The following is a 14,784-nucleotide window of genomic DNA, read 5'->3' on the forward strand; positions in this document are numbered from 1 at the left end:
AAATGCCTCATTGCTGAAGTTCTAAACTCCATAACTCAACTTATCCTAATCGGATTTTAAAGTGGCATACCTCTAAATGATTCTGGTGTAATTCTGTAAAAATCTGCGTTTAAATTTAAAAATTATTTTTTTTTTCATTTTTTTGTAATTTTTCCGGTGTATGATGTTGTAGAAATTCACAAAAATCAAAAAATGCCTCATGGCTGAAGTTCTAAACTCCATAACTCAACTTATCCTAATCGGATTTTGAAGTGGCATACCTCTAAATGATTCTGGCGCAATTCTCTAAAAATCTGCATTTAAATAAAAAAATTTTTTTTTTTTAAATTTTTTTTTTAATTTTTTCGGTGTATGATGTAGAAATTCACAAAAATCAAAAAATGCCCTATGGCTGGAGTTCTAAACTCCATAACTCAACTTATCCTGATCGGATTTTGAAGTGGCATACCTCTAAATGATTCTGGTGTAATTCTCTAAAAATCTGCATTTAAATTAAAAAAAAAATTTTTTTTTAATTTTTTTTGTAATTTTTCCGGTGTATGATGTTGTAGAAATTCACAAAAATCAAAAAATACCCTATGGCTGGAGTTCTAAACTCCATAACTCAACTTATCCTGATCGGATTTTGAAGTGGCATACCTCTAAATGGTTCTGGCGCAATTCTCTAAAAATATGCATTTAAATAAAATTTTTTTTTTTTTTAAATTTTTTTTTAATTTTTTCGGTGTATGATATTGTAGAAATTCACAAAAATCAAAAAATGCCTCATTGCTGAAGTTCTAAACTCCATAACTCAACTTATCCTAATCGGATTTTGCAGTGGCATACCTCTAAATGTTTCTGGTATAATTCTCTAAAAATCTGCGTTTAAATTTAAAAATAATTTTTTTTTTCATTTTTTTGTAATTTTTCCGGTGTATGATATTGTAGAAATTCACAAAAATCAAAAAATGCCTCATGGCTGAAGTTCCAAACTCCATAACTCAACTTATCCTATTCGGATTTTAAAGTGGCATACCTCTAAATGATTCTGGTGTAATTCTCTAAAAATCTGCATTTAAATTAAAAAAAAATTTTTTTTTTAATTTTTTTTGTAATTTTTCCGGTGTATGATGTAGAAATTCACAAAAATCAAAAAATGCCTCATGGCTGAAGTTCCAAACTCCATAACTCAAATTATCCTAATCGGATTTTAAAGTGGCATACCTCTAAATGATTCTGGTGTAATTCTGTAAAAATCTGCGTTTAAATTTAAAAATTATTTTTTTTTTCATTTTTTTGTAATTTTTCCGGTGTATGATGTTGTAGAAATTCACAAAAATCAAAAAATGCCTCATAGCTGAAGTTCTAAACTCCATAACTCAACTTATCCTGATCGGATTTTGAAGTGGCATACCTCTAAATGTTTCTGGAGTAATTCTCTAAAAATCTGCATTTAAATAAAAAAATTTTATTTTTTTTAATTTTTTTGTAATTTTTCCGGTGTATGATATTGTAGAAATTCACAAAAATCAAAAAATGCCTCATGGCTGAAGTTCTAAACTCCATAACTCAACTTATCCTAATCGGATTTTGAAGTGGCATACCTCTAAATGATTCTGGCGCAATTCTCTAAAAATCTGCATTTAAATAAAAAAATTTTTTTTTTTTTAATTTTTTTTTTAATTTTTTCGGTGTATGATGTAGAAATTCACAAAAATCAAAAAATGCCCTATGGCTGGAGTTCTAAACTCCATAACTCAACTTATCCTGATCGGATTTTGAAGTGGCATACCTCTAAATGTTTCTGGTGTAATTCTCTAAAAATCTGCGTTTAAATTTAAAAATTATTTGTTTTTTCATTTTTTTGTAATTTTTTCGGTGTATGATGTTGTAGAAAATCACAAAAATCAAAAAATGCCTCATGGCTGAAGTTCTAAACTCCATAACTCAACTTATCCTAATCGGATTTTGAAGTGGCATACCTCTAAATGATTCTGGTGTAATTCTCTAAAAATCTGCATTTAAATTAAAAAAAAATTTTTTTTTAATTTTTTTGTAATTTTTCTGCTGTTCGATGTTGTAGAAATTCACAAAAATCAAAAAATGCCCTATGGCTGGAGTTCTAAACTCCATAACTCAACTTATCCTAATCGGATTTTGAAGTGGCATACCTCTAAATGTTTCTGGTGTAATTCTCTAAAAATCTGCATTTAAAATAAAAATTTTTTTTTTTTAATTTTTTTGTAATTTTTCCGGTGATGATATTGTAGAAATTCACAAAAATCAAAAAATGCCTCATGGCTGAAGTTCCAAACTCCATAACTCAACTTATCCTATTCGGATTTTAAAGTGGCATACCTCTAAATGATTCTGGTGTAATTCTCTAAAAATCTGCATTTAAATTAAAAAAAAAATTTTTTTTTAATTTTTTTTGTAATTTTTCCGGTGTATGATGTAGAAATTCACAAAAATCAAAAAATGCCTCATGGCTGAAGTTCCAAACTCCATAACTCAACTTATCCTAATCGGATTTTAAAGTGGCATACCTCTAAATGATTCTGGTGTAATTCTGTAAAAATCTGCGTTTAAATTTAAAAATTATTTTTTTTTTCATTTTTTTGTAATTTTTCCGGTGTATGATGTTGTAGAAATTCACAAAAATCAAAAAATGCCTCATAGCTGAAGTTCTAAACTCCATAACTCAACTTATCCTGATCGGATTTTGAAGTGGCATACCTCTAAATGTTTCTGGAGTAATTCTCTAAAAATCTGCATTTAAATAAAAAAATTTTATTTTTTTTAATTTTTTTGTAATTTTTCCGGTGTATTCACAAAAATCAAAAAATGCCTCATGGCTGAAGTTCTAAACTCCATAACTCAACTTATCCTAATCGGATTTTGAAGTGGCATACCTCTAAATGATTCTGGCGCAATTCTCTAAAAATCTGCATTTAAATAAAAAAATTTTTTTTTTTTAATTTTTTTTTTAATTTTTTCGGTGTATGATATAGAAATTCACAAAAATCAAAAAATGCCCTATGGCTGGAGTTCTAAACTCCATAACTCAACTTATCCTGATCGGATTTTGAAGTGGCATACCTCTAAATGTTTCTGGTGTAATTCTCTAAAAATCTGCGTTTAAATTTAAAAATTATTTTTTTTTAAATTTTTTTGTAAGTTTTCTGATGTAGACATTCAAAAGAATTTAAAAATTTCGCAAGGGTGAAGTTCCAAATTCCATAACTCAAATTATCCATTATTTTTCAATTAAAACTTTATTCATTGGGAACGAAAAAAAAGAAAGTTCATTGAAAAGAAGAAAGTGCTGAAATCTCAAAAAAAAAACGGCTTACTTTTAGTTTTTAAAATAGTATTTGTACTTGCGGTACAGATTTTATATAGCAAAACAAATATTTTTAAAATTTCAAAAACATTTTGAAATAAGGAAATAATAAATAGCTCAAAGATACTAAATCAACACGATTCACGTAGATCTTCAAAATTACGCAGATACAGTCATACGTGCAAGGAACGTAAGTTATGCAAATAAATGATGTCTTAGCTCAAGATCTTTTAAATATCTTAGAGGCTTTAAACACCAAAATCCAGTTCAACGTAGGTTTTTCTATACTAATTCTTTTATGACATTGAATGGAAATACACTTAAATACACTTTACAATCGGCAGAGTTTGTTGAAAAATGGCGGCTTCCTTTTCAACATAGTTGCAAACAGAAATCCGGCAGCTGTTCAATAAATAATTAACTGCAATGAACGACAATGAAAAATCAATGTAATACCCGTTTAATTACCAATCAAGTTGGCCAATCTGCAGCAGTTTGAATACATAATTTATTAATATATTATTAAATAATTTATACCCAGGCCCTGCACATTATATCTACATGCATAACATCCCGTGTTCCGATTCATTTCGCGTGCCTGTCTCTGAATTGCGATCATAAATTATGCGCATACATCCCAGTTACATGTGCATATATATCATAAATCCGAAATTGGAATTGGAATTGAGTAGGCTTCGATAACGACTTAACCACTATGAATACGTGAGTGCTTTCCCCAGGCGGGGAAAGTCCTTTCAGTCCTTTCCAGTCATCGCAGGTGTCGTCAGTGGGCTAGTTCCATGGGCTTACGTTCTGGGCTTGACAGCACAATACCTCAGCACCTCATCCCTGGAGCACGACTTCAGACAGCACTCGTCGAAGACTCCATCCCGAAGACGTCGGGTCTTGAGCATCTGCACCGAGCTGTCGCTCAACAGTCTTTCCAGCAGGGAGCGGTCTTCGAATCCATCGACTAAGTTGAAGTTCACGGGGTCTACGGGTGTTGGGTGAAAGCATAAGTGCATATTCAGATACAATTTATTTTTGATCAGAACCGATCCTCACACCTACCCAAAGTTCTCTTGGTCATGGCGTTGAAGCCATACACACAGAGTTTGGACAGGGTTTCGGGCAGCTTACGGCCGCACAACTTCATGTTGGCCTGGACGCCGCCGATCATGAGGATGAGCAGGAGCAGGCTGGGTAGCAGGATCCTCCTGCCCTGGCGCCGCCTCATCTCGATTCCCATGGGTGATGGAGTGGTGCTTGAGTATGGATACGTGAGTCCCCCGGGCAGTGTGCTGTATGTCTGCCAAGTGGCCCGGCCTCAACTGTTGGGCTTCCAGTCATCGGCAGAGGATTATATATGGTGCGAAATCGGATACGATCCGAGTTGGATGTCAGCTGGTTGTATCCAGCGTCTGAGCACTGTCAAAGTGCGTTAGCCGTAGTGTCAGTTAGCTCTGGTCTGGTCTGGTCTGGTCTGGCGTGGTGTGGTCTAGTTTCTCGTCCCGATTTGTTGTTATTGTGTGGGTTGTTATTTATCCTTCGGGCTGGCGTGGGATGTCTGAATGGCGGAATGGTGGCTACGCATATCAGCTGGCGTTTGTTTACGTTCTCGCCCAAGAAGTAGCGCACGGATCTGGATGGCTGGAAAACAAAATGACGTGCATCGCGTTCCCTTCGGCACATGGGGGTGTTCATCCATTTCAGCTGGCTCGGAAAGTTTAGCTGAAAAGTTCATAAACTCCCATTCAGCGGTTTAGCTATAGTTCTATGCATGTTAAAGTTCACATTTGCTAAGTGGCGTTACTGAAAGCAGATATACATGAAATAATTTAAGACCGGAAAATATTTGGAATGAAAAATTGTTGATGTGAGTCTCATAAACTAGTTTAAATTTAATTAAAACAAAAGCCATCACATTTTATGGGGACTTTTAGAGCTTCTCGAAACGAGTCATTCATGCTCATTCAATTAAAAACGAGTGCCAACTTATTCAATTGCTTTTGAGTGGAAAACAATAAAGTCGCCTTCTGCTATCTCATTATCTTGGCTTAGTACCTTCGATACTTTATGGTTTCCCCAAGTCCCTTTTGGCTAATGATAAGCCAACTGAGCCGTTCCGTCCGCGAAAAGCAGGTAGATTAGTACCTGTAAGCCCGGCATTATTATCATTTCAAACCCTTCGCTAAATAGGGTATTATCTGTGGAAAATGCCGCTGCTGATTGGAAGTTGTTTACTTGTTGTGATATCGCTACTTCGATAATAACTCAAAGTTGGGACAAAAAGTTGGGACAGAGTGTATAACACAGTTCGTTTTGTCTCCAACTTTTGTTTTGCTTATTAAGAGCCGAACGTCATCTAATTAAAAATTCATATTTTTCATTATTGTTCTCGGAAAACAAGGGCACCGCACTCGAGGTACTGAATGGGTGGTTTTGGGTGGATAATCCGGGATTCCCCATGCCGCACAGCTGGAATGCCGCTGGCGGAGAAAGGAAATGAGGAAAAAAGCAGGGACTCTTCTTTTGTTTGCGCTGCTGCTTGGAGAGTAACTTTATTTGCCTCCACTAGAAATTTTACAATGAAATATTTGGAAATACGATTACGTTTATAGTTAAGGGTTAAGTGTAGTAGGAAAATGAATTGCAAAATGCCTGCCGTTCGCGTGTTGCTCCCTGCCGCCACAAAATCTCAGCCCTGACGGGTTCATCTGGTGTACGATTTATGGGATCTGGTTTGTGGGATCTGTTTTGCCATCCTGGCCATCAGGCGCAGTAGTCCAGTATATCGTCGTAGGTGCAGCCCTCCTTGCAGCACTCGTGGGCGATGCGTCGCCGGTGGCGTCGCAGCTTGCGTCCACTGCCGCCGGCCGGTGGCTCCACCTTCTCCATATCCGTATCCGCATCCGCATCCTTCTCCTTCTCCTTATCCTTCACCCTTCCCAGTTCCGTTGCGCGTTCGGTGTCCTCGTCCGGCTGCTGGAGCTTGCGGATTAGCTCACGCACCCTAGCATCCTTTGATGCTTGTCGAAAAGAGGTTAGATGGGCGCCAGTGGAATATGCAGAGTATCCGAACTTACCACTGCTCCGCCTGACCCGGCGTGTAAATCCATTGACACAAATCACATCCAGTGCCTGAATCAAAGCCTCGCCGCACATCTTCCGGCGTCCCTGGACCGGCTGCAGCAACTGCGACACGGTGGCCAGCAGGAGCAGCAGCGCCAGTCCCAGTCTAATCAGGCTCATCCTGCTCGATCTTTCACTCCGCCGTCCGTGCTCTCGCCGGGCATAAAAGGTATGCCTCCTATGTCTCTGGTATTCGGTCCTATCTCGAACTTCTCGTGCTCTTGGCAAACCGATCGCTGGGCATGCCAAATGATACTGATCCCTGGCGTTGGCCGGTGCCTAAAATGTTGCCTCGCTAATTGACTTTTTGGCTTCACGTACTCGGCCAGGTAGAAAGCAGAGCCGGGCCAGGTCAGTCAACCAGTCAGCTGCAGGAGATCCCTGTGTACATCCAGGTTTTTCTTATTTTTGTCGCTCGACCAGCCGGCGGGCAAATGCCCGGCGCAGGAAAATGGCTTTTCCCGGCCAGGAATTGCCCGACTTAGCCAAAGTCAAAGTCTAATCTCGATCCTTACTCTACGGAGGGGAAATACGCACGAAATTCGCCAGGGAATGCTAATTTGTTGTGTAAAACTGGGATGTAGATTAAACAAAAGTGCTATTTTTATAAACCAGACAGATTTTTATTTGATGACAAGTATACCATTAAAAGCTGATAAGGTTTACCTACCTGATTCTACTTGTTTGCTGACAGGCTACTTCTGGCACATAAGTGACCTCCACCTGGACACGCTGTACTCCACGCAGGGCGACATCTACAGGAGCTGCTGGGAGCTAGCACGATCGGTTTCCGGCTCCAATGCCAACAGTGCGGCATCGGAGCCACCTGGTCCCTTTGGCCACTACAACTGCGATAGTCCGTGGAGTCTGATTGAATCGGCGGTGAAGACGATGAAGGCCAAGCAGGGCGACAATGTGGAGTTCGTCCTGTGGACAGGAGATGCGCTCTCCCACTCCGCTCAGCCGCTCTCCGAGCAGAAACAGCACGAGATCCTGCGGAACATCACGGAGTTGCTGGGACGCAGCTTCTCCTCGCAGTTCATCTTTCCGGTTTTGGGCCACGAGGACGGCAGTGGCAGCTATCGCAGACTGGGCGAACTGTGGCGCCACTGGCTGCCCTCCGAGGCACTGGTGACCTTCGATCAGGGCGGCTACTACTCCATCGAACAGACCAAGAGTCGTCTGCGCATTGTGGCTTTGAATACGAATTTCATGCGACTTGATCCCGATCCGGATCCCAGGGCATCGCTTAGTCTGCGATGGCCGGCTGAATATTTCGCCGAGCCCAAGGCATCCGTGAGCTCCATTTCGGCAGAGGATGAGCTGCTGGCGGAGCAACAGTGGCTCTGGCTGGAGGAGGTGCTCACCAAGTCCAGAGAGAAACAGGAAACGGTGCGTATAAACTTGAACTTAGTTCTATTATAAACGATGCCTGCTGAGAAACCGATTTTTAAATCAGACCCAAATTTAATTTAGTGAAAAATTGTATGCGAAAACTTGCGATTTAATGTTGGCAGCTCGTAAAGCCAATGTTTTTCATGAGAATTAACGTGATAACGCGGTGCACATGTAAATATTCCATATTTTTGACCTTTTCGCCTTGACCCAAGGCTATCGCATGCCAGTAAATCCAATCGGATAGCATGCTGCCCTTTTGATTAATTATAATATTTAATTTGCAACAAGGATTGATTTCATTTCACTGAACCGACTCTGTTGACTCTCGTCCCATCCAGGTATATATCGTGGGCCACATGCCGCCAGGTGTTGATGAACGTCATCTGGGCACCCAGCACAACCAGTTGACTTTCACGGAGCGCAACAACCAGCGCTACCTGGACATGGTGCGTCGCTTTGCGCCGGTCATCCAGGGTCAGTTCTTCGGCCACCTCCACTCGGACACCTTCCGCCTGATCTACGATGCCAAAGGTTCAGTATTAGTCCGACCATTGGTGCACATGAGTTTCTACAGATCTATGCCAATACCTTGAAGATTACTACTCTTTACATTGTTGCTCACAACTAATCATTCGCTTCCGCTGGCAGGCATTCCCATTTCGTGGCTGATGATTGCCCCATCGATTGTGCCCCGCAAGGCGGGCATCGGCTCATCGAATAATCCCGCCCTGCGGCTCTACAAGTTCGACACGGGCAGCGGCCAGGTGCTGGACTACACGCAGTTCTGGCTGGACCTACCACTGGCCAACCGGGCCAACGAGCCCACCTGGCAGCCGGAGTACAACCTGACGCACTACTACGCCCTGCCGGAGATCTCCGCCGGAGCACTGCACAATTTCGCCGAGCGCTTCACGGGCACCGACCTCTCCTGGTTCACCAGGTAATGCAAGTGGATGTATAGGCGTGTTGATTGAGTTGGCCGGTAATCCTTGGAGCTCACAGATGGATTTGATTCTGCGGGCCACAGATACAAGGGGAAATATTGTTTGGGTATCTGGGCACAAGTAAATGGATAACTTCCAGCTGTAAACCGCTGGAACGACTTTAAAACTGAGCATTCGAAAATTAAGCTGGCCTATTTTGATTAGGTTTTTTTTCTGAAACTCAATTTAACGCTTAATTTACCCATCTGAAGAAAACCAAAAAGGCGGCGCATTTTTTTCTGCAAAAACCAATTTAACTTTAATCGTTTACCGGCTGACTCATCCAATTTGTACGCAAAATAAACCATTTAAAAATCAAATAAATCGTATTATTTCCGTAAACCATTTCGTTTGTAATTGCCTAAAAAATGGTAGGCCTCTTTTTACTTTTTCCTTAATCCGATACCCCTTTACGGCCCAGTTATCACTTCACAAAGTCCGTTGGCAAAAAATAGTGCTAGTTTTATTGTGCAAGCTGTTTAAATAAAATAAATCCGTTTAAAAATTTAAATCCGCTGAAAACGTTTGTTCGCAATTATAATTTTTTATCACTCATTGCGCATTTCGCAGATATTCGCAGTATCACCCGTATCACAATTGACTTAAATATTATATCAGCATTTTTTATTGATCAATAAGATATACATTTATAAATAATCCATTGGTAGTTGGGAGCAAAAACATTATTAAAAGCGGTCTTATGTGGAACGGATCGCACTGCGTTCAATAACTTCATTTCAAAAAACAATTTTTATTCATGCGGCACATAAACACTCTCCATTACTGAAAACCGCAACTGCAGACCATTTTTTAGAGCACAATTTAAGGGGCAGCGGCGGACTTCTTCAATCAGGACACCGCCGAACCACTTTTACACGCCCACGAGGTGTTGCAATATGTAAATCCAAATGGCAGATAGCGGCCCGGCTAAGAGCATTTATGAAAGCCCGCCTGGCCGGCGATACAGGCTAAAGCAAACAGGGACTCCAAATGACGCTCATACACCCATGGAGCCGATGCTCCATGCCATTCAGTTTACCCAGTTTTCACCACTCCCGTTTTGTTTTTTTTGTGCCACAGATACCACCGAGCCAACGCCGTGCGATATCACTCCGGGTCGGCCTGCCCCGGACTCTGCATGCTCAATCATTACTGCGCCATCACGCGCCTGGACTACGACGAGTTCCGGCTCTGCCTGGAGAAGGAGCAGCTGGCGCTGCAAGGACGCGCCCCCGCCGCCCTAATGCCCACATCCTGGAGCTGGCTGCTCGGCGTGCTCGCCGTTTTTTACGGCCTCCACGTGGGGCGGTGGTCAGGGGCATGCAACAATTGCCACATCCAGCGAATTTAAGCGTTCTCGCTTAAGCGGAACCATATCAGCGTGGGGCAAGGCCCCAGGATGCGCAGGCACTCAGAAAAAACATGACAGCTTCTAGGCAAATTATGAGGGCATTAAAAATACCTCCAGGCTCAAAGGTGGAAGTAAACGGAGAAGGTCCTTTCCAAATGTGATGTTGTACTCGTTCATTGTGGTCAATTCCAATACGCGATGTTTGAATTTAGGCAACAGGGTAATTGTTTCATTCTTTTAAGTCCTACTACTACATTTAGTTGTATCGTTACTCAGTTTGCTCTATCTTCAGTTTTAAATTAAGCAGCAAATAGGATTTCAGTGGCACATGCTACCATTGAGTCGTTTTTTCTGAGTGCCGCGATGCGGAAATAGATAGTAATGGATATACGTAGGAATGGGTGAGCTAACAAAAGTCGAGAGAGAGAGAGAGAGAGAGGACGAGGACGAAGGATATCTTGGCCGAGCAATTCCTATATACAAGTATAGCGCTAATTTACTCTCAATTATGCTGCATATGAGCCAGTATGCGTGCCATATCGTTTGTGTGTGTGATATGATTACAAAGAATCGTCTCTGCACGTGTATTCGCGGATATATACGTGTATGCCTATATGTATATGTATGTGTATTGTATGGACTTGGGTATATGTATGTGTGTCATATGTATACGTATATGTTTATCTGGATGTACTTATTGTATATGAAATAAACGAAAACTTTTAATGTTACTGCCCTTGCTCAATTTGTTTTCCGTTGGCGGCGCTTCGTCTCCGCTTTCTATAAATATTTAAGCAACAAATTGTGTTGTAAATAAATGTGTTAATTTGCGCAAACAAGTCAGCAGTTAAATAAAACGATTGCAGATGCTGTTCGGGCTTCCGGGTAAAATTCGAGGGTTACAGCACATTTTATGGCCAGGCCATTAAACGGCATAAACCGCAGCGCAGTCGTATAAAAAAGTCATTGACAATCGCCTCTGACCAAGTCGAAGGAGTCTCACTGTCCAGAGGATCCAGAGGAACATGCATATGGATGCGAGGAAGTGTTGCGGGGATATTCCGCATCACCATTTCGCAGTAAATCCACCGGAAATCATTGAGTATTTATCAGGGATAAATTACTCTTCAGAAAACAATTTATGGTTGATACTTATTCGTTAAAAAATCATGTGATTTTAATGCCATTTGTAAGTAACCATTGTGGCCGAAGTTTTTGATCAAGTATTATGGTTAAACAAGTATTAAAAAGCATACATGAGCATGGTCTTGTGGTATTGCCTTCATAAATTAGTTATACATTCTTCAGTTCTCAATTCATTTGCTTTATAAGCTTAACCAAAATACACTCAGCATACTGTTGCTCAGTTTTCCTCCCTGAATTTCCTAATACCTCAATATTTCACAACTCGTAGCGCAACACAACTGCAAAAGTTAAACATTTTCCCTGCCATTTTGCAAAGTTTTGGGTAAGTCACATAGTTCCCAAAACTTCCATAAAGGTGCACATAAAGGTCGTTAGAGAAAATTTAAGGAGTGCTCCCTCGGCAATTTGCACTCCCCAAGCGAACTCAGTTTCCCATAAGGCACTGAAAGATGGATATCCAAGTGCAATTATATGCATAATAGATAGGTATATCTATCTGCAAATTCAATCCGCATGCAAATGAATGCCTTTCTGATTTGAATTTGATTCGAATGTTGTCCAATTTGGTATCTGAGAACATGCCGTCAATGGTAACTAAGATACCTTGTATCGCAACCCGAGTCGATTCATAAGTAATGCATGAGCGGCCACCGAATGACCCCACGAGCAACTTGCACGGCCCTGCCCCCCACTATCTGCCCCCAACCACCCGCTAGCCAACCACCCACTAACCAACCACCCACTCTGTATCCACTAACATCCCACTGACCACCCACCTCCCAATTTCCAGCGGCAGGCGTGACTCCGGAACGTGATGGTCAAGTAAATTATAGGCGAAATTGAAACGGCCATCCTCGAGGATGCGGCGCTTGGCTAGCAGTTTTCACAACTTGGCCCAAACCTCCGGAGGGAGTTTAAAGTACTCGGCCGATAAGTCAATGCTTAATTTGCGGCAGCAGGTGATGCCAAAGTATTGCCACCTGAAGGATTGATTTTACGTTACTCGTAGAGTAACAGGGTATACTAGATTCGTTGAAAAGAATGCACAACGTGAAGTACAGCGTTTAAGTACATATATTCCCGATCAGGATCAAACACCGAGTTGAACTGGCCATATCATTGTAATTCAATTGAAGCAGAATATTAATTTAAAACTACTTTAAAGTTTCAATTCTATTTATTGACGTTTAATTTGTGTGAATAAAACAAAACAAAGCGCAATGTTTGGGTGTAGAAAAATTGAATACTAATTGCAACTAGTTAAACGAATATGAGGGAAAGATTTAGTAATATAATGTGCTATTATGCAATTATTATCTTAGTTATTTTGTTGTGTACATTCAGCAATAACTTAAATATTTGCCAATAACTAGTTCGCCGCAGTTATGTTTAATTTGTGTTTGATGTTTATTGAAAACCCAAGCAAACTATTTTGGCTGATATCGCCGCACATGCATATTGCAACAGTTTGTTTGGCATGTTTTTAATTACAACAAAATTATGATTTATCTTGTTTGCTGGCAATTCATTTAATATTCAAATGTGGCGGAATGAGTAGCGAAGACAAACGCTTCTGGATAACAAGTAGCGCACATCAGCCAACTGCCAAATTAAACAGTTTGTTGTTTCGACCCCGTGGAGCCAGCAGTTGTGGCTAGAACAGCACCTAGTTGGCAACAATGCGCAGGTGGAGCCGGTCCTCAGGTAACCCGAGTCCATCAAAGTTGCACTTGCACCCAGTGCCAAAGTGACAAACACATGCCGGAACACCCGCAGTCATTAAAGTTTATTAAGAAATTCTGCCAACTCTTTGCGGAGCAGTTGGTGTCTGAGGGGACTGGGGTACTGTATCTGCAAGTATACGGCTTTCTTGGGGGGAAGTTGGGGTGCTCTGGACCCTCCTACCCATCAATGCTCCTTGGGGCAACTCGATGGAACTTCAACAGCAGGCGACGAAATGTTTTGGTTTTGCGGCTTTTGCAATTTGGCAAAGTTCGTTTGGATTTTAACTTGAATTGGGGCTTGCCGGCATCGGCTGGGGGCCGCTCTTCCATCTTCCATCTTCCATCATAACGCATTGGGGACCCCAAGGACATGAACAGCCGCACTTGGAACTTGGCAGCCGAAATAATACACACGACTAAGCAAATACTCGGCGAGATGGTATCGCAAAATATACAATACACGGAACGAAATGGTTTCCCAAATGACTCATAATGGAAAGCTTGGGGGTATCGGAAAGGATTTTGAATAAATTAAAATACTCAGCAAAATTACACTTTCCACTATCAAAGTGTAAAAATTACACTTTATGCAAGCTGACAGATAGCTGTGATTGAAGTTTTGCTAATTACAACATTTCATCTTAATCAAAAACTAAAACGAACCAACTCGACTGAACGATTCTGATTGGAACTTTTAGTAAATTGTAAATATTATAAATATAATTCCGTGTGGTGTACAAGGCACTACATTATATGGGCACATACTCATTCGATTTCTGTGTATCTTCTGCCTGGTTTTTGCCTCTTTTCCGCACTTGGCCATGCATATGCGATACATTATAAACACTCACCTGTTCCACTCAGGCAGCAGCAGCAGCCAAGAGCTTGGCATGTATGGTAGTTGGGGGCATTATAAATATTTGCACATTATAGCAATATATACACTGCTCCGTTGCGCTTTGGATTCGGATTTGGATTCGGATTGAGATTCTTTTGCTGCTGCCGCTGCCGCTGCCGCCGCTGTTGCTGCCGCGGCCAAAAACAATTTCAATTCTAATGTGCCATTAATCATTCACAAACATTAAACATATTATATTTTGCTGGCTTCCTAGCGTGAAATACAGGCAGCTTAGTTGCCTGTCAGGTGCTCTGCAGCGGAGCTTTTTGTGCATGGGTTAAATTTCGCTGACAGCCGCAGGAGCAGGAGCAGTGTGCTGCGGGGGGGTGACTGGTGGCAAGTGGGCGAAGTGGCACAGGTGGGGCGCACAGGTGAGCGATGGCGAGAACTCACTGAATGCACTAATTGTCGTGCTTGAGCGCACCGAAAGCACATGAACTTGTGAAATGGCGGGGCACAACAATAAAACAGCGCTAAGTTGCTGATTCTGACGATCGCGGTGCCGCTGCTCTTGATGGCAAAACAAAATTTCCAAAAATATAAGCAGATGAGAACTAAAAATACGCAAAGCACAAACAATGGGCGGGATAACGAACAAATATCGAAACGTGTGCCAACAGACGCCTGTCTAATACCGTGCTCGAATATCACACTGGAAAAAATACGCATGCACCTACTAATTGCATTTTCCAAAAATAAAAGGGTTACTCTTTCCATTTCTTGCTCATTCCATCAATAAGCAATGCATATTACTGCTTAGTTTTATTTACAAAATTATTGTAAAATAAATTTCAGATTTTCTTTTAACAAAAAATTTTTAATTTTTC

At 41.0% G+C, this 14,784-nt stretch overlaps 3 protein-coding genes across 3 annotated transcripts; 1 reads left to right on the plus strand and 2 right to left on the minus strand.

The window, feature by feature from the left end:
• Positions 1-3,870: 3,870 nt before the first annotated feature.
• LOC6546018 (probable insulin-like peptide 3) lies at positions 3,871-4,663 on the minus strand. The gene is made up of 2 exons (XM_001972194.2): positions 4,397-4,663; positions 3,871-4,319 (listed from the first exon to the last, which is right to left on the minus strand). Exons 1-2 carry the CDS (start codon positions 4,572-4,574, stop codon positions 4,132-4,134), a joined length of 366 nt encoding a protein of 121 aa, XP_001972230.1. The 5' UTR covers positions 4,575-4,663; the 3' UTR covers positions 3,871-4,131.
• Positions 4,664-5,852: 1,189 nt separating this feature from the next.
• On the minus strand, positions 5,853-6,751 carry LOC6546019 (probable insulin-like peptide 4). The gene is made up of 2 exons (XM_001972195.3): positions 6,412-6,751; positions 5,853-6,354 (listed from the first exon to the last, which is right to left on the minus strand). The coding sequence occupies exons 1-2, from the start codon at positions 6,575-6,577 to the stop codon at positions 6,098-6,100; spliced, it is 423 nt and encodes a 140-aa protein (XP_001972231.1). The 5' UTR covers positions 6,578-6,751; the 3' UTR covers positions 5,853-6,097.
• Positions 6,752-7,087: 336 nt separating this feature from the next.
• On the plus strand, positions 7,088-10,919 carry LOC6546020 (acid sphingomyelinase-like phosphodiesterase 3b). Its single transcript, XM_026978142.1, has 5 exons — positions 7,088-7,094; positions 7,152-7,849; positions 8,194-8,386; positions 8,504-8,795; positions 9,919-10,919. Exons 1-5 carry the CDS (start codon positions 7,088-7,090, stop codon positions 10,187-10,189), a joined length of 1,461 nt encoding a protein of 486 aa, XP_026833943.1. The 3' UTR covers positions 10,190-10,919.
• The last annotated feature ends 3,865 nt before the right edge of the window (positions 10,920-14,784 follow it).

The sequence above is a fragment of the Drosophila erecta genome, unplaced genomic scaffold, assembly GCF_003286155.1.
Source record: "Drosophila erecta strain 14021-0224.00,06,07 unplaced genomic scaffold, DereRS2 tig00000021-arrow-pilon, whole genome shotgun sequence".
NCBI classification, from domain to species: domain Eukaryota; kingdom Metazoa; phylum Arthropoda; class Insecta; order Diptera; family Drosophilidae; genus Drosophila; species Drosophila erecta.